At 43.5% G+C, this 19,682-nt stretch overlaps 1 protein-coding gene across 4 annotated transcripts in view; it reads left to right on the top strand.

Moving 5' to 3' along the window:
• STX17 (syntaxin 17) overlaps positions 1-19,682 on the top strand; it is a 74,592-nt gene that overhangs the window by 44,954 nt on the left and 9,956 nt on the right. For all 4 annotated transcript variants that reach the window (XM_090049456.1, XM_090049455.1, XM_090049458.1 and 1 more), the window contains one exon: positions 9,975-10,206. In XM_090049456.1, coding sequence (XP_089905582.1) covers positions 9,975-10,206 — 232 coding nt within the window. The remainder of the gene's footprint in view (positions 1-9,974; positions 10,207-19,682) is intronic.

The following is a 19,682-nucleotide window of genomic DNA, read 5'->3' on the forward strand; positions in this document are numbered from 1 at the left end:
ACAAAACAACAAAAGGATTTACTGTCTAGAAGAAAACAAAAAAATTACTATAGTTGAAAGACAGAACAAAGACAAGTAAAATTTCTGACCATTCATCTGGCTACTGCCTAGCCTCACTGCAAGTATTTCTAGAGATCAGCCTTCCTGCTGATTTTGCTAGGCCTGAGTACTAAGTCTCTCTCAAAGCTTGGGATCATCCAAATACCATAATTTCCTCATAGATAATCCCTAAATACCTCCAAGCCACTCCCACCTCCTGCAGCAACATTGTTCTTATTGCTGACATGTCTTAAGTATCCTCCAGAAATTTCTTTCCTTCCTGGGGCATCTGGAATTGCTCTAGCTAATGTCCCATTATGGGTTTATTATGGAGAGGGTTTTTTTCCATTACAGGGATCAATACCTTCAGTGCCCCTCCTGACAATAGTCCCTTCTGTCTGTGTATCGGAATGGCAGTTGTTCTTGTCCTAGTGGCCCAATGGCAAGAAATACTTAACAGTTTTGCCTACTTTCTCTTATTTAAGTACACATTTCTCAGTTCCTTTGACTAAAACATGTCCAGTGGTACAATGGTACATATAGGGCACATCTACGTGTGTGCTTTAATGCTCAGTAGCCTATTTTACTGCACATTAAAGCGTAACGTAAAAAACTACGCTGTTACATATTACTAAGGGACAGTAAAACAGGTTACTGTGCATTGTGTCACTTAAAAACCATGCACATTTGTTATTGCGGATTTACACAGCATGGTGCTTTTTTGTTTAGTACCTCACATTGGAGATACTAAATTTAATGCTAAATTTAAAGGAAAAGTGCCTTAATGCACATGTAGACATGCCCTTCAGACAGCTTAACATAATCTACACAGTGGTTTAAGTGACATAAATTAATATAACATAACATTGGTTTTCCAACAAGATTTCACATGCCATATTGGTAACCAGACTCGAGAAAACATGCATAATGTCCCTTGAATGCCTCAAAATTTAGTGGGTTCTGTGACAGTGACAAAATCAGGGAAACAAAATGCAAACGTGAGCATGCATCACAGCTGTGAAATGCATCGTTGATAAAATAGAGGATTATATATTTTGCTAATTTTGTAGGTTTTCAAAATTTTAGATAATACTTGAAGGTATAGGAGTTCACTAGGAAAATACATTTCAAGTTACATATTAGCCTAATTTAAAATATTTGGCACTTTGTTAAAATAGACTTAAAGAAGTTTTCACTACAACCTAGCTGATGCCCAATCATAGTATTACAATTTATTTTATTCTGTCTAAAACTTCCCTCCTCCCACAACATTAGGGAGTCTAGAATGAAAGAGTTGAAGGATCTACATTGGAGACGAGGCTCTTATGGGTGATAACTTATTGGACCAACTGCATTCTTCATCAGGTTCCTTTTGAATGCCTCGCATTCAAAAGCTTGTCTAACTTTATCCAACAATGCAGTTGTCCCAATAAAAGATATCACGCACAAAGAGCTTTGCCTCTCACAATTCCTGGGCCATCATGGCTACAACTCTTACACTGCCAGAACATTGAAGGACCCAAGAATTTTCTTGCTGACATGAAATGTCTCATTCAGGCATCCATCAGCTGCCACCTTCCAACTATAACTTTGCTGCCTTCCCCACTCTTCTGTTCTGTGATAAAAATATATTTTGTTGTTAGGTGTGCTGTACAGGTTTTGAAAATAATATAGTCCTAACATACATTAAGTTTGTGACAGAGTTGTGTGCAGTTTTTTCATTGAGATGATTTGAAGGATCCTGTAGAAATTGCAGGTGTTTAGTACCTGTTAAAATTACATTTCAACATGGGCACCAAACTTGTGGATACTTTTGGTTGTGTGCAAGTCTATGGGGCCAGACATGATATACCTATACCTAAGGGTGCTGAGGGAGTTCGCTGATGTGATTGCAGAGCAGCTGGCCATTATTTTTTAAAACGTCTGTTGAGTGGAAGAGTCCCCAGATGATTGGAAACAGGCAAATATAGTGCCCATCTATAAAAAAGAGAAGATTGACTGGTGGCTGACCCTCCGTCTCACTTCAGTCCCTGAAGAGATCACGGAGCAGGTCCTCAGTCCTCAAGGAATCCATTTCTAAGCACTTGGAGGAGACAGTGATTAGGAACAGTCAGCATAGATTCATTGAGGTCTTGCTTGACCAACCTGATTGCTTTCTATGATGATTAGCTCTGTGGATGCAGGAAGAACAGTGAACATGTTATACCTTGACTTCAGCAAGGCTTTTGATGTGGCCTTCCACAACATTCTCATAAGCAAATTAAGGAAGTATGGGTTGGATGAATGGATTGGAAGGGTGCCTATACACATGCGGGAATGCTGCTCATTGAATGAGGTTTAGTTAAAGCGCCTCTTCCACCATTTTGAAACACAGAGCACTGAATATTTGAGATGCTACAGGCGCTCTTGGAGCCGCCCTAATTAAAGTACCCCCCCCATCCCTGGAGCATGTATGAAAATGTCCTTAAGGTGGATAGAAAACTGGCTGGATCATTGGACTCGAAGGTAGTAATCAATGGCTCAGTGTCTAGTTGGCAGCATGTATCAAGTGGAGTGCCCCAGGGATCGATGCCACCATTGTGTTCATCAGCGACCTAGAAGAGGGGATAGAGTGCACCCTCAGCAAGTTTCCAGGAGACACCAACCTGAGGGGGGTGTGGGGTAGAAGATTCACTGGAGGGGAGAGCTAGAATTCAGAGAGACCTCAACAAATTGGAGGATGGGTCCAAAAGAAATCTCATGAGGTTCAATAAGGATAAGTGCAAAGTCCTGCACTTAGGAGAAAATAATCCCATGCATTGCTACAGGTTTGGGGCAACTTGACTAAGCAGCAACACTGCAGAAAAGGACCTGGGGATTACAGTGATTAAGAAACTGAACATGAGTCAACAATGTGCCTTTGCTGCTAAGAAGGCTAATGGCATACTGGACTGCATTAGTAGGAGTATTGCTAGCAGATCGAGGCAAGTGATTATTCGCCTCTCTTTGCTCCCCCTCCACCCTCCCCCTCCAAAAAGGATGTGGACAAACTGGAGAGAGTCCAGAAGAGGGCAGGTGCACATGCCAAAAATGGTTTGAGGGCTGGGGCACATGACTTCTTGAGAGGCTGAGGAGACTGGGCTTATTTAGTCTGGAGAAGAGAAGACTGAGGGGGGATTTAATAGCAGCCTTAACTACCTGAAGGATAGTTATTCATTTTTGATCATACTGGTCTTTGGCTAGATCTTTTGAAGCTGATTAAAAGAAATTATGGGTCACTAGATATTCCCATTTTGTTTTTTTGACAAATTTTACATTTTTCAAAAAATAATACATCTGCCCTGTGGATAGCGATGAAGATCAGTTTCTGTCTCTGTAAAAGCAAAAGTGGGGGGGTGGGAGTGGGAAAGGAAATTCTAGATTATTAGATTGAGGTTAAAAAAATTATGAGGAACTTTATTTTTACTAAATTTCTAATTCAACTTGGTGTCTTATAATAATTGGTAAACAATGTTTAAATCTAGGATTAATTTTGAAAATTGTAGAGTAAGATTGACTAGTGATAGTATTAAGCTAAACATACAAAATAGTATAACCATAATTAATTTCATAATTGATTTTATGAATCAATAGTTCTCTCCTTTCCTTGGTTGCTTAATATGCTTTTTACAATGACTGTTCCCACAATTTGTACAGAGCTTAATGGTGGTTGGATTCATTTCCTTTATCTCTTGTTATATTTTATTATGGTTTTTTCCCATGGATTTAAAATATTTTAGTATCCAGAATATGTAATTAAAACAAACAACTTCTACTTCCTTCATTTTCAGGTACGGATTATTGCCTTATTTTAACCATTTAACATTAATGAAGAAAACTGTTCCTTCAAAGTCACCTCACCTAAACCATTCTTTTCCTCATTCAGTTGTAAACATAATATTCAGAAGAAATAATAAATGGTTTAATGAATGAATATTTGTTTACAATGTAATTCAGTTAATACTCTTTTTATTGCAATATTAAAATTATTCTAAACCAACAAGTGATATAATTTGAACTGTACTATTTTCTGTATATTTTTAACAATTCCTCCACAAAGGAGCCTGCTTTCAAAAGTGCCCTTTCTGTTACCCACCAGTATGTTGGATAATGTGAACTATTTTGTCTAATAGTTTTTAAATTCCATGTGATTTGCAGCCTCTTCTTTGCTTTGTATGGAGCTGAGTGAACTGACATTGCTCATCAAAGAATAACGTTTGTTGGCTCTCAACCCATGCTGAAGCCTTCTGATAGCAGCACAGATCCAAAGAAGCTTTGGTTCTCTTCTACCATTAAATCTGCAAGGTGCTATCCAGGGGAGCTGTTCCAGGGGGTGAATGGCCTGTTTAACCTGCATTGGTTAACTGCTTGGAAACTGAATCATCTGCCATTTGCTGTGAAAAGTTTGTCATCTTTTTTGCAGACAAAATCACTTATATCCATCACAGCTTGGGAACTTCCAGTTTAGCTGCAGCAGAGGCAGTGTTTAGGGTTGGGGAAGCTCAGTCTTTTCTGGTTTTATGGATCAGTTGTAGTAGTTGTTTCAGAGGATGCATTTGGAGGATGTATTTTATGAGTTGTGAAGTGGACTCATGCCCACCTGGCTGGTAAAAACCAGCTGGGGGAGGCTGGGCCCACTGCTGGTTGAGGATGTCAGTGGTTCTTTTCAGGAGGAGAGGGTACTAGATGCTCAGTCTGTGATTATCCAGCACATATGGAAGAGATTGTCTCCTGATGATTACATTGAAGGTTGCTATTGCCCTGTGCCCAACCTCTCTGTTTTGGGCAACATCATTCAGTGGGTGTTTCAGGAGGCAACAGCAGTCATATTTGTATGCTATTGGATTCATGGACCCATCAGTCTGGCTTTCATCCTGGATATAGCACAGACACAATGCTTGTGGCCTTGGGTGACTATCTTAGCTTGCAGTTCTACAGGCAGAATTGTGTTCTTTTGATCTTACTAGATCTTTTAATGACTTCTGAAACAGTAGACCATGAGGTGTTGATAACATGTTTATGTGACCTGGTGGTTATTCATGGGACTGCTTTTAATTGGTTCCAATCTTTTCAGCAGGGAGGTCCCACAGGGTGGTGATGGGTGAGAGCTCATCGTCCCCTTGGGACCTGTCCTCCAGGGTTCCATGCTGTCATCTTTCCTGTTCAATATGAGGCCATTGGTTGAGATTGTGGGGAGATTTGGAGTGAGGTACCATCAGTATATGGATGATATTCAGTTCTAGTTCTGTCTCTCTCTCATCTGACTGAGGCTGTACAATCTATCCTTATCCAGTGCCTGACTACAGTTGAGGGACTGGATGTTGGTGAGCCATTTAAAATTGAATCCAGAGAAAACAAGGTTGATGGCAGACTTAATGACCTTGGGGGCATTACATTAAGTCACACAGATTCACTGTCTTGGGGTACTCCTGAATTCGTACTGCATGTGGATCTTCATGTTGCAGTGATAATTAGGGGAGCCTTTCACATATTCTTTCTGGTGAGAAAGCTGCAACCCTTTTTTTCAGATTTAGATCTGGCCACCATCATCTATACTTTAGTAACCTCAAAGCTAAATTACCGCAGTTTGTTTTGGGTGGGGTTTTCGTTGATGACCATTCAGAGACTGCGGCTGGTATAGAACATGACAGCCCACCTTCCTGTGCGGGTGGATTTCCTATCAGTCCAGTACTTCAGAGTCTGTACTGGCTGCAGATATCTTTCCAGGTACAATTCAAGGTTCTGGTTTTGACCTGTAAGCCCCTAAACAGGTACAAATATAAAGTACATTTCAGCAAATGTGCTAAAAGCATCAGTGCTCTTAGCAGTCCAATCTGTTATGTCCATGGGGTTGAGTTCTGATATGTACTGACAGTGTTACCTGCTTGTTCATGTTTTTCTTATGGATCATGTAACTTGCGTTTTTGATGGGTGAGTTGGCTGTGGCTGAACTGGATATTTACTGTTGCAAGTCTGGTTAGCTTCTGTGATGTTTAGCTCTTATCTGTTTTGTTCAGGTGAGCAATTCGGAGAGAATTGTCCTCATTTGATGATTAGCATAGTTGTTACTACTGATGTAACAGTGAGGACTGGAACACCTTAGCCACTGATGGGGCAAGGGTGAGGGGCAAAAGCAGGCCAGCCAAAGACATATTCTTGGAGAGAATCCTCTTTCAAATAGGGATAAGCATTAGGGGTGAACTGACAGATTTTCTTGGCCAATACTGATAGCCGATTATTCACCAGGCATATCAGCTGATACTGATCCAATAACTGATTTATAGGAGCACAGATGAGCAGCATGAGAGCCCTTCCAGAGACTTACCTGCAAGTGAATGGGCATGAGTGAGTGATGGGGCATGGAGGAGGGAGATTGAAGCTCCCATAGTAAGGGATGGAGTGGGGCAGGGGCTGGAGCTGAAGCCGGGGCAGGGGGTACTGCCCAGCCAGGGCAGTGAAAGGGACCCCAGGGCTGGGGTGGGGAAGAGGGATAATGCGGGCGGCTCTTCCAGGGGATCAACATCCTGGCACTTTAAAATGGCAGTGGGGGCACTTGAACTAAAGCTTGTCAAATGAGCTTTAGTTCAAGCACTGCTGCCACCACTTAAGCTCGGCAGTGCTTTTAGGAGCAGAATCGAGTGGGGTGAGGGTGGATGTGGGCTGCCTGCTGCGGGCTTGGGGCTCTCTGCTCTGCTGCCTTTGCCCTGGGAACTGTGCACTGGCTGCGCCATGTCCCTTGCCTGTTGTGTCAGCAGCAGGAGGCACAACTTGCTGTCCCCACTGCTGCCTGGCAGGTAGGGGGTGTGCAGCTGGCTCAGGGCTCCTGGGACAAAAGGCAGCAAGGTGGACAGCCCCAAGCCCACAGTGGGCAGTCCGTCTCTGCCCCACGGCCAAATCTGGGGGGAGCACATGCCCCCCATGCCTTCCTTGGGGATGTGCTCAGCAGTGGAGAGCTGCCTCCCCACCTCCTCCCATGTGCCCTGGGTAAGCCACCTGCAGTTCCGTCCCACTCCCTGCCCCAGCCCCAGCCCCAGGGTCCCATTCACTGCCCTGGCTGGCCAGTGCTCCCACCCAGTCCCCGCCTCTGCCCTACTCCCTCCCTTACTGTGGAGGCCTCAATCTGCCCCACCATGTCCCTTCCGTCCCGCATGCCCCTTCCTTTCCACACACTTAGCTGGGGGGCGCTGCTCTCCACACTGCCTGGCTATGCTCTTGGCTACGTGCACGCTGCAGTTGTGCATGTGCACATGCTATCCTGGGCCTTGATCAGAAGGGATATTTATCTGTACATTATCGGCTACACCAGCCAAAAAAAGCTGATAGCCAATAATGCTAATTTTCCTTTTATTGGTGCTGATCTGATATGGCACCAATATATCTGTGCACCTCTCAGCACCATTGTTGTTAATAATAGCTTTACTTATGTTAGGAATTATGCTACAGTAGCTCAACTGATGGCAACTGGGATACATTCATAATCTAAGCAAAGTTTTAATTATGACTCATGTAACTGGGGCTGTACCATATGACTTAGGTACCAAATGTCAGCAGCTGCTTCCTTAATTATTGTTAGTTCATTAGGATAGGTGAAGGGATGCATAGCCAGTGACTGGGGGTGCACTGATAGAGATTTTTGGGGCCAATACTGATATCTGATTTTTAAGGAGCCGTATTGGCTGATACTGATCTGATTTCTGATATGGTGCGGAGAGCTGCCTCCAGCTGGTAAGCCCGTTGTGGTGGAAAGGAAGGGGGGAAGCTCAAACCTCCATGCTGCGGTGAGGGAGGAGGCAGAGGCAGGGGTAGAGGCAGGGGCTGCCCAGCCATGGCAGGGTGCAGGACAGGCGCAACTTGTTGGGGGGTGGGGAGGGGCGGCTCCTGGCACCACGTCCCCTGGGGGGAGGGCTTGTGCCCCCTGGATCTGGAAGGGGGAAGCAGGCAAGCTGCAGCTGTGGGCTGGGCTCTTGTCATCGGGTGTTGGAATCGCCCTAAATTTTGCCATGGCTCCCTCCCAGTGCTGCCGCCGCCTGCCTACCCAGTGCAGCCCTGGCTCTTCCCAGTTCAGCCTCCACCTCCCCCCACATGCCAGGAAGAGCCGGGGCTGCTCTGGGTGTGTGGATGTGTCTGCGGTGCTGGGAGGGAGCCACCTTCCCTCTCTGTCCCATGCCCTGTGTGGGGGGGAGGTTGGAGTTGAGCAGGGAAGAGCCAGGGCTGTGCTGGGTATGTGGTGGCACTGAGAGGGAGCTATGGTGAAATTTGTGGTGGCTGCAGCCCCCTCCATAGCCCCTACTCTGAGCTTAGCCCCTGGCGAGAAAAGCCTGGCTGCAGCCCCCAGCTGCTTGCCCTGCACAGATTGGGGGCACACATCCCCTCCCTGCCATGCCTCCTGGCATGTGCACAGTGGTGGGATTTGCCCTGCTCCACCCTGGCTGGGCAGCACCTGCCCCTACTCCCTCCCTCACTGCAAGGGGGGTTGAGCTGTCCGCCCCCTCTTCTACCACAGTGGACTTACCAGCTGGAGACAGCTCTCCACGCTGCTGGGCTGTGCTTGAGTGCTACCTGAGTGCTGCACTGTGGCTGTGCATATGTACTGGCTTTTATCAGCCAAATTATTGGCCCCATCAGACTGATTTCCGATACAGCCAATTTTCTTTATATTGGATCGTACTGATCCAATATCGGACCGATATATCAGTGCATCTTTACCAGTGACTGCACTGCTGGATAACTCGTAGGCTAGACTAACTTGGGGGAAAGAATTCTTACAGAAGAGTTGTCACAGACCTGGGAGTTTAAATACTGTTAATATAGAATGGCACAATCCAGGGAACTTTTTTTTATTGCATTTCCTAAATAGATTAGTTGTAGGTTGATTTTTCTTTTCTACTACTATATAATTTGCTGGTTAACTGCAAGGCTGAACAATTTTTTGCTAGACATTTTAATTTTGAAATAAAATTAAAGTAGTAACTTCCTTAATTTATACAACACAGAAATGTCACTTTCTGGTTACCTAAAAATAAAAATACAGTCAGACACCCAGTTACACAGTTTCGAGTTAGACTGATTTACGTATATGCACTTTATATAATGTGACAATGTTTCAATTTACACAATACCCTGCTTCACATTTACACTGTGTGGTGGAGCGGTTGTTAGTTTGGAGTCTGCTTACATAGTGTTAGCATCACTTGTCGTCTCCTCCAAGAATGTCCATCATTTTTGGTTACACTAACCCCTGAGTATTTGTGAAAATGGTATCAAAGAAAGCCTTTGATGTTGTGCCCAAAAGAGCATGTAAGTCTATCACCCTGGCCCAGAAAATAGAAATCCTTGGTAAATTAAGAGAAGGCAATAGTGCTGCGTCGATTGCTCACCAATACAGTTTAAGTGAATTGACTGTGCATACTATTAAAAAAAGTGAGCAAAAAATTAGAGACTGTGTGAAAACGACAACCCCTGTGAGTTTGAGAGTGTTGTTGGTGATTAGAAGTCCTCATTTAGATAAGGTTGAGAAACTCCTTAATCTTTGGATCAATGAAATGACCAATACAAAAAGAGCAGTTGTTGACGGTGTGGCAATTAAGGCTAAAGCTTTGTCTCTGTATGAACACGTAGCAGGGAGTAAAGGTTTTAATAAGGCTGTTAGTTCCATTATTTTGTGTTTAAATATCCTTTTATTATGAAATAATGTTACCAAATCTTGGTCCCAGGTCCCTATCCCCCTGTTTTCCATTGACGGTAATGCCTCAAGTTACACAGTTTCAACTTACACACTGTTTTTCAGGAATGTATCCCCCACGTAACTCAGGGTCTGACTGTATAGCTAAGGCGATAGTTGCATCAGTCTTTCTATGGGGGTATATAGGAGTATCTCTTTGTCACACAGTTACAATAACCATTTTAAACAATTACAGCAACTGCGAGCCAATATGCGAGAGATGGAGAAGCTTTGTTCACAGATCCGTCTGGAAGATATCCAAATTCTGCAAAGAATGATAAATCCAGTTAAGGAGGAAGCTTCATTTGCCATAAAAGAATTTCTACTACTCCATTCAGAATCTGCCGAAGAACTTAAAAAGCAGTTTAATGAGCAGGAAGATACCACTGTAAAGCCTCCTCTAACTAGATCTACAACTGTAGGAGGAGGTAGTATAATTTCATTTTTATATGTATTTAATCTAGTTTGTATATGTGTGCGTATCTACATAAGAATGTATAAAAATGTGTTTCCAGATTTTTCTTACCAGATACTGTAGGAATAAATCAATGGGAATCTAGTTTACCAAAAATTATTCATACACAAGACACAAAGTTTAATGTAGCTTCCATATAGTATAGTTTTCTCAGTACATATGAGTACAGTATTTTAAACTGAGTTGTTACCCTGCCACCAAATTTATATAGCTAGTGAATACTTTCATAAGCTACCCAAAGGAAAAAAAATAGTCTGATAGATTTGGATTTTAAAATAAAAACAAAACTAACTTATAACAGGCAGTTTTGAGTATCTTAAAACAGGAGACTACCCATTGGAAGATATGTTTTATGTAGGTTTCATGAGGGTTAAATTTCCTTTTTTCTTTGTTCTGCAGTGATGATCACCAGGGATCTGGATTTTCCATTTTGCTCTGGAAAAATGTGGATTTTCTCCTTTAATAGAAAAAAATGCAGATTTTCCCTCTTAGAGGAGAAAAGCATGGGAGACCACAGGTTTCCCCTTGCAGTCTGGCAGCGTTCCTGCCCCCAAGGGGCTGCCTGGGGCTAGGGTGAGTGGGACAAAGGGGGTTCCATGTGCATGTGCACACGTGCATGTGCAGCTAGGCAGCTCCTGCAGCTCCCTTCAGGTAAGTTTATGGGGGTGGGGAAGAAGGGAATGAGGCACAGGCAATGTGTTGGGGGGCAGGGCACAGGTGGCATGGGGGAGCGGGGCAGCACAGGCGATGTGGCAGGGGGGCCAAGATGGGTGGGAAGGGGTTCTGTGCCTTTTGAGATTTCTGTACCCACAGCAGGATGTGGGGCTGTACACAGGCCAGACCGGCTTTGGAGGAGTTGCTTCCATGGCCCAGCAGGTGGACCCAGTGCAGCAGGGCGCACTGCACCACCGTCGCCACCAAAGTGAGGTGCCCCCTGCTTGCTCAGCAGCACCAGAGACACAACTCTGTACAACCATGTTGTGCCTCACCTCCTCCTGCACTGCGTCCCACCAGCTGGGCCATGAAGGCAGCTCTTGTCCTGTGCCTCATGATGGGCACAGAAATTTCAGGGGGACACATGGCCCTCAGCCCCCTTGACACATTGCCTGTACCTCTGCCACCCCCCACACATTGCCTGTGCCTCTCCCATGCGTAGTCTATACACACACTTCCCTTTTCCTCATACACTGGGGGGTTGGGGGCACTGGGTCAGGAGTGAAGGGCAGTAGTAGTTCTGGGAAACTGTGGCTTGGGAGTGAGGGGCACCAACAAGGCTGTGGGTTGGGAGTGAGCTGAACTGGCAGGGCCAGGGGCTGTGAGTCAGGAGTGAAGGGCACCGGTGGGGATGAGATTCTGTGGATTGGGAATGAAGGGCACCGGCAGGGTTGAGGGGCCTGTAGGTGAGGAGTGAGGGGCACTGGCATGGGCAGAGCACTAGCATATCAGAGCTGCTCAGTGCCACAAAACAGTGGGGGGCACAGCTGCAGCTGCACCGGTGAATAAAAGGGGCAGGGGGAGCTCTGATGTTCCATGATGATAAAACCAAACTCAAATGTCAAAATATATAGGTATTTAGAATTTATTTTATTATAGTGATTGAGGCAGTGGTAGGCTTCCAAATTGCTTTAAAATTGTAAATATATCAATAACACATTATGTTTAACTGATACCTATATATATATATCAAAATGGAGTGCCATTTTAATTGTGGAAAAATGCAGATTTTCAGTTTGTTAATCAGAGAATTTGGGATTTTTAAACAGAGAAAACCAGGATCCCTGGTGATCACTCACTATTTTTAATGAAATAATTATTTGTGATAGTAACAAAAAGGGGGTTTTGTATCATAAATTCTAGATGTGTGTCATTACTTGTTACTGAAGGAGTTGGCTAGGAAGAGCAAGGAAGAACTATCCATTTATGTAGAATTACACCAGGATACTTTGGTTGAAAAAGCAATAAAAAGAGCAAGACCATTTATCTATTTCTCATTTATTTGCTTGCTGTTTTTAATGTCCCTTGCTAGTTGTAACTCATTTTGTGCTTTTAGCCTTTCTGATTTATCTTTACATGCTTGTGCTATTTCTTCATATTCATTCTTTGTTCCTGGACAATTACCTTTTGATTTGGGAGTCATTAAAGGGGTCCTGAAACAGCCATATTGGTCTCCTGTTCTACTTGCTGTTTTTCCTGGGTTGAGATAGATGGCATTAAAACATCACCAAAACCTGTTTTATTGATAGCAGCTAGCTCTTCAGCACTACTTTTCTCCTACAGATTTCTTTTCCTACAAGATCCTACTTACCAGTTTTCTTAGTTTTATGAAGGCTGGAGTTGTTGTTCTTATTCTGTTGCTTTCATTCTTTCCTTTCCTTAGAATCATGAATTGTTGTTTTGTGAACACTTACATCCAGATTACGCTCTTCCTCCAGATTCTCAGATGCTTATCCTGGATAGTCAGAATAAAATCTAAGATAGCTCCTGCCCTAAAAACTTTCTCTGTTTCTGAAATAAAAATGGTTCCCAAGACATTCTAAGAACTCAGTGGACAGTCTGTGTCATGCCTTACTGATTTCTAATTAGGCCTGGTTCTTTGGACACTTTTGGTTGCTCAGAAAAATCTCATCCGCCTCCTTCTGATCTTGGGGCCTGACAAAATAAAATATGAGTGAAAAGTACTATTTTTAAAAGGAATAATCTCTTGATCTGACTATTTTATATTTTTAAGTGAGGATTTTTTTAACTGAGGAAAAATTGCAGTTAAAAATCAAGAAATTGATCAGAAATGTTGGGATACAGGCATAGGTATAGAAAAATATTATTGGCACTTTCCTACAAATTGCTCAGGATTACAGAAGTTGTTCACCCTATGTATAGTGAAACACCGCCATGCAGACAATTAAATATAATTATATAGGATTTTTTAAAAAGTTTGAAAGCAGCTCTTTTGAGCTAACAGGGTATCTGTAATGTAATCTTTTCTTTTATGCTTGAAGCCTGTAGATTTGAAAGAAAATCTTAGTTGCTGATCTTACTCAAAGAAACTTTCTTATGCCCCAGTCTTTTAGCATGTTGCTTCTCATCTCCCAGAGAAGTAAAGGGTTTACATATTCAAATTGCACATATAGAGGCATGTCAGAGGAATGATATAGCTCCTTCCCCCTTTACCATCCCCCATCTCCAGTAGGAGATTAATTTAATTGCATTATAACAAATATTAACAAAAGGTGAGACTCTTCTCTCAAATTTACTAAAACCTTTTAACCAGCATATTGAATTTTCCAGAGTATTAGATTTTTATCCTAAGTATAATGAGGTGGAAAGCTGCTTTGTAACGTGTATGTAGAGGTGTTTTCTATTATTGCATTTCTGAATAGATGCTGTAGGTAAGGTTGAGGAGACACTTTCATTCTTCCCCTATCACAGGTTAGAACTTGCTCAAATGTGAATTTTTGAATGTAAATTTGTTAATGTAAATTTCTTATTTTTAGTTTCAGCCCTCAGGTGATTGTATTTCCTCTACTACCTTTTTTTTTTTCGTTTTTGAAGTGGAGAGTCATCAGAAAATAATACAGTGGAATTTGCTTACAGCTCTTGGGTGTAGAGAAGATGTGCAAGGCTCACTGCACAACTTAAGCCCTGTGGTGGGGTAGTAATCAGGGATCCTCTTCCAGAACAGTGTCTGCAGGAGATTTTGGGGGCAGAGGGATTGTACATAAGAGGATTTCCACTGTACATGGTTCTTCTTAGGACCCTTCTTTTATTTTGAATTGCCAAGGAAGAGTTTAATTTTAACAAATGTAGCCTTCATATTGTTGACAAAAGAGTGACATCATGGAATAAACTTCATGACTTTCTCCAAAAATTTCCACATGTAATTATTTAGACATATGGTTATTCATAGAAGGGGAAAGGACTATCTTAGGATATGTTAGAGACAAAGGTATACTATATTCATAACAATAATATTATAGTTGTGTTCTTGAATGATTTTGAAAGAAAATTCAGAGGCAAACTCAGGGTTTTCTTAAGAGATTTTTTTACTTCACTAGGTACATATTGTTCTGCCCCTTAGCTTGATTAAACAGGTAAGACCAAGAATTGTTAAAGTCACAGGGACTTTTTCAGTTGATTATAGGTGTCCAAGATTTGGACTTTAACATGTGAAGACTATTTTGAGATCCATGGAATAAGCTAAAGAATGGCAAAATATTATGAAAAAATCCCTTTTACTCACTTGTTAAAGATAGCACAAATAAGTATAATTTATTTTTTATTTTTATCCTCTACATGAGGGGTTCCCAGACTGTGGTTTGTGTACCCCTGGAGGTACACAAGACATCTTTGGGGGTATGTGGGAGAAATTGTGTAATGGTGGATTTAATTTTCATAATAATAATTGGAATTTAGGAGGATACAATATAGAACGTATGCTGATAGGGGTATGTGGCAGCTGGTAAAACTGGAAGGGCGTACACGATAAGAAAAAGTTTAGGAACCTCTTCTCTACATGATAGTAGCATATAAGGAACATGGGATACAAGAAAGAAAGAGAATTTAAGAAAATCTTACTGAATAGGCTAATGTTGATATTTGTGAGCAGTAACAACATGCTCAGCAATAGCCTTTAATACAACTTAAAGTGTTAAATTGATATCTATTTTAGAACAGATATTTAAGGAAAGGACGATCCAGAGATATGGTGGTAAACAAAATATTTGATAAAACACCATATAGTTTTATCCAAGGAAGACAGTGTAAAACCAACTTAATATCATTCTGTGATAGGATAACTGACTTCTTAGACAAGGGCAATACAGTGGATCTAATCTGGCTAGATTTAAGCAAAGCTGGAAATTAGTAGCAAATCTGGAGAAGATGGGAGGGATCCTATAATTATGAGATGCCTAAGGAACTGACTGAAAGGGAGATTACAGTCTAATAGCTCTCCTTTTGAAATACTTAATTGTAGAGAGACTATTTGTGTTTGTCAGGCCCCGGACAAACATCAGTGAAAAGGTGCAATAGGATCTGATGCAGGATTCCAGCACTCATGCTTCCTAGATGTACACTGTGGGATCCTGCATTAGATCCCATTACACCATATTGCTAGTGCACAGGGAGCAAAATACTGGATATCATCAAGAAGGGAATTGGAAACAAAACAGAAAGTGTTATGCCACAATACAAATTCACAGTGCACTCACATCTTGAATACAGTGTGCAGTTCTGGTCTTCTCATCTCAAATAGGATGTAGTACAGGAGCAGGCAAAATATGGCCTGTGAGCTGGATCTGGCCCACTAGGCCTTTCTACCCGGCCCATGGGGCACCTACAAAGTTTAGAAAATTAATATTTATCTGCTCCAGGCTTCCTGTCAAAGATGACAGGAGCCAGGGGCAGTACAACCCAGGGGAAGCCAGCAGGTATCAGGAGAAAGGCCAGCCTGGCCAGGCCCTCCCCCTAGTCCCCTCCCACCCCCATACCCCCCTGCACCCAGAAGTGTCTCCTGCAGCAGTTTTCCCTATGCACGGATGCTCCAGCACCACGTGGTCCCCACCTGCATTGCTGGAAGGTGGGAGTAGGGGCATGCTGGTAGCCCGAGGCCAGGAGAGGGTGGAGATGGGGGGAGAGAGAGAGAGCAATGAGGCAAGCATACAGTGTATGTCTAGTGAGGCAAGCACACTCTGTGTGTGTGTGTATGTGTGTGTGTGTTTGTAGGGTGAGTCTCACAAGCACCCCCTACCATACACATGCACCCATACGCCCCTCTCACCGCCATACACGCAAACCCCCACACCCCCTCACACAGCCCAGCCACCATCCCCCACACACATTCCCTCACAAACCCCATACCCACCCACACCCCCATACCTACACACATCCACTTGTGCCCTCCCCCCATCCCCCACAAACCCCTCCACACATACCCACAACCTCCCCCATATACCCACACCCCTCACAAACCTATACCCACCCCCATGTCCCTTACCCCCACAGTTTACAAGAGTATGTCTTCATTTTAAGCTATTGTGTGATCACCTCTGTCCACTACACAAACACATGTAAATCAGGACAAAAAGATTTTTTGAAATCAAATTAATGAATGTTGTAGAATGTAGATGCTTGGTTTTTAGAATATAATTTGAGATTTTTCTGGTTCTGAGATGGCAAAACCCCTTGCTGAAAGGAATACTTTCGGGGGCAAGGGGAAGGACCTCTGGTGGCAAAGGTAGGGGGTTAAGGGGTGGCAACCAAGGAGCGAGGCACCTGTCAAGGGGCGGGGTAACCATGAGGCCCTTGATAGCTTACCAAAACTTGGTAAGCAGCCGTCCGCCCAAAATAATTGTCCACCCCTGATGTAGTAGTATTGGGAAAGGTACAGAGAAGGGTAGCCGAGATGATCAGGGTTGTGAAGCAAGTGCCATACAAGGAGAATGAAAAGGTTAAGATGTTTCTCTTTGGAAAGGAGAAGGCTGAGAGGGGATATGATGGAGGTCTGTAAGATCATGAAGGGTGTGGGTGAAGTGGGACTTTTATTTACCAAATCCTAGAATACTAGATCTAGGGGGCACCTACTGAAATTAGGAGACAGGTTTAAAACTAACAAGAGAAAGTACTTTTTTATGCAGAAGCATAGATAACTTATGGAACTCATTACAGTTTAAGGTTGTAAAGGCAGATAATACAGCCAGGTCCAAAAAGGGACCAGACAATAGATGAGAAGATCCATTAATAGCTATTCAATGGAATAGTTGGGGATGTTTCCTCTGGCATTTCTAAACTAATGATGGTGGATGTCACTGAAGGTGTAACGGGATAGGTCACTCTACATATATCCTGTTCATATGTTCTCTCTCTAAGCATTGACTACTTCTACTGTTAGAGACAGGACACTGGACCAGATGGACCATTGGTTTGATGGAGTATTGGACTTCGTGTGTTTTTAAGAACTAGATATGCATCTGTGAAACTTAGACGTGACTCAAAGCTGAGCGTATTGTAACTGTGGAGGAGCACTGGAAGAATTAAGAAAACCTTGTGGAGTGAAGAAATAGAAGTAGTCTATGTTTTAATTGTATGAAGTACAAAGTCAGGTACTTATGGATTCCTGACAAGAAGACTGGATAATGGAGCAAGAGAGGAAGCCACCAATATTTTGCAAGTGTTAAAAAGTGCAGTGCAGTTCTGAGGTTTGTTAGTGGGGTATTTCAAGTAGAGGTGAGTATGAGTGCCACAGTACAAGGCGTTGGTAAGACCCCCATTTAAAATGTTGTATATAGTTCTGTTCACTTGTGTTCAAGAAAGCTGAATTTAAACTAGAACCAGACCAAAGAGGAGGGTTAAGGGAATGGAGAACATATCTTAAGAGAAGAGATTCATAGATTCCTAGACATTAGGGCTGGAAGGGACCTCGGAAGATCGAGTCCAGCCCCCTGCCCCAGGGGCAGGAAGTCATCAGGGATCATAGGATCCCAGCAAGATAAACATCCAAATGTCTTGAAGGTGTTCAGAATAGGTGCTTGAACCACCTCTGGTGGCAGTCTATTCCAAACCTTGGGGCCTTGGACAGTAAAGAAATTCTTCCTTATGTCCAGCCTGAAATGGTCATGGAGGACTTTGTGACCGTTTGACCTTGTCATCCCTTGGGGCGCTCTGGTGAACAGATGTTCCCCTGGATCCTGGTAAGCACCCCTGATAAACTTGTAGGTGGCCACCAGATTACCCCTGAGCCTGTGCTCTTCCAGGCTGAAGAGCCCAATGGCTCTCAGCCTTTCATCATAAGGTCTGTTTTCCTGACCTCTGATCATGCGTGTGGCTCTTCTCTGCACTCTCTCTCAAGCTTTTCCACATCCTTTTTGAACTGCGGTGCCCAAAACTGGATGCAGTACTCCAGCTGCAGCCTCACCAAGGAGAGATTCAAAGAGCTTGGTTTGTTTAGCTTAGAAAAGTAAGGTGAATAGAGTATATGTTTATCTTTTCTAAATGCATTTATAGGGTAAACAGGAAGGTACTGGAAGAGCTGTTGTAATTGAAGAATACTGGCACACGCTCAAAGTAATTCAAATTGGTCATGAATAAATTTAGACTGGAAACTGGAAAGTGGCTTCTACTGGTCAGAGCAATAGAGAATGAGCTTCCAAACACACAAAGAGCAAGGGACATTGCTTTAGGATGGAGCTAGTCAAGTTTGTGGAAGGATTAGGGTGATAGACATGTTCTTGGAGCAGTAATCAGCATATGTAATATCATAGATGATGCGTAAGTGTTGACAGTGGGGGACAAAACTCTGCGCCATCACTACTGCCCCTGCTGCTGCTGGGTGCTGGCTCTGGCAGGCTCCAGCCGCATGCCCTGTTGTCGGCACAGAAGTCATGCCACTGCTGCACTCGCTGCTGCTACGCCCTGGCTCTGGCCAGGCTGCAGTCCTGCATCCCATCATTGGCACAAAAATCTGGGTAGCACATGCCATCCATATATCCCCCTCTCCCCCCATAGTTTCATAGTTGGTAGGGTTGGAAGGGACCTGAGCAGATCATCAAGTCCGACCCCCTGCCATGGCTGGAAAGAATGCTGGGGTCAAACGACCCTGGCTAGGTGTCTATCTAGCTTCCTTTTGAAGATGCCCAGGGTAGGAGTAAGCACCATTTCCCTTGGAAGTTGGTTCCAGATCCTAGCCACCCTGACTGTGAAGTAGTGCCTTCTGATATCTAGCCTGAATCTACTCTGTCAACTTATGGCTGTTATTCCTTCTTACTCCCAATAGTGCTTAGGGGAACAGGGACTCTTTCATTGCCTGCTGGTCCCCCTTGGCCAGTTTATAGACAGCCAGCAGGTCCCCACTCAGCCTTCTCTTGTGGAGGCTGAACAGGTTCAGGTCCTGTAGCCTCTGCTCGTAGGGCCTGCCCTGCTGACCCTGATCATGCAAGTGGAACCTCCTCTGGACCCTCTTGATACTGGCCACATCCCTCCTGAAGTGCGGCGCCCAGAACTGGATGCAGTACTCCAACTGCGGCCTGACCAGTGTCGCATAGAGGGGGAGGATCACCTCCTTGGACCTGCTCGTGATGCATCTGTGGATGCATGACAAAGTGTGGTTAGCCTTCCTGACCACGTCCTCACATTGGTGGCCCATGTTCATCTTGGAACCAGTAATGACTCCAAGATCCTTTTCTGCCTCTGTGCTGACAAGAAGGGAGTTCCCCAGCCTGTAGGTATGCTGCTGGTTCTTCTTCCCTCGGTGCATATTGCTTATATGTAGTATTTGTATTCAAGTAATTGGACCCCTTGTGATTGGGCTGAAAGCAAACTTGGGTTCTTTCTGGGGAGAAAGTTCTTTATTTTGCTTCTTCTGAAGCATTGTCTATTTGGCTGGAGTCCACTGGTACTCCTTCTGCTACTTATGAATTTGATTGGAAGGGCTTGCTT

Source organism: Crocodylus siamensis, chromosome 5, assembly GCF_052110815.1.
Source record: "Crocodylus siamensis isolate JL-2025a chromosome 5, ASM5211081v1, whole genome shotgun sequence".
NCBI classification, from domain to species: domain Eukaryota; kingdom Metazoa; phylum Chordata; order Crocodylia; family Crocodylidae; genus Crocodylus; species Crocodylus siamensis.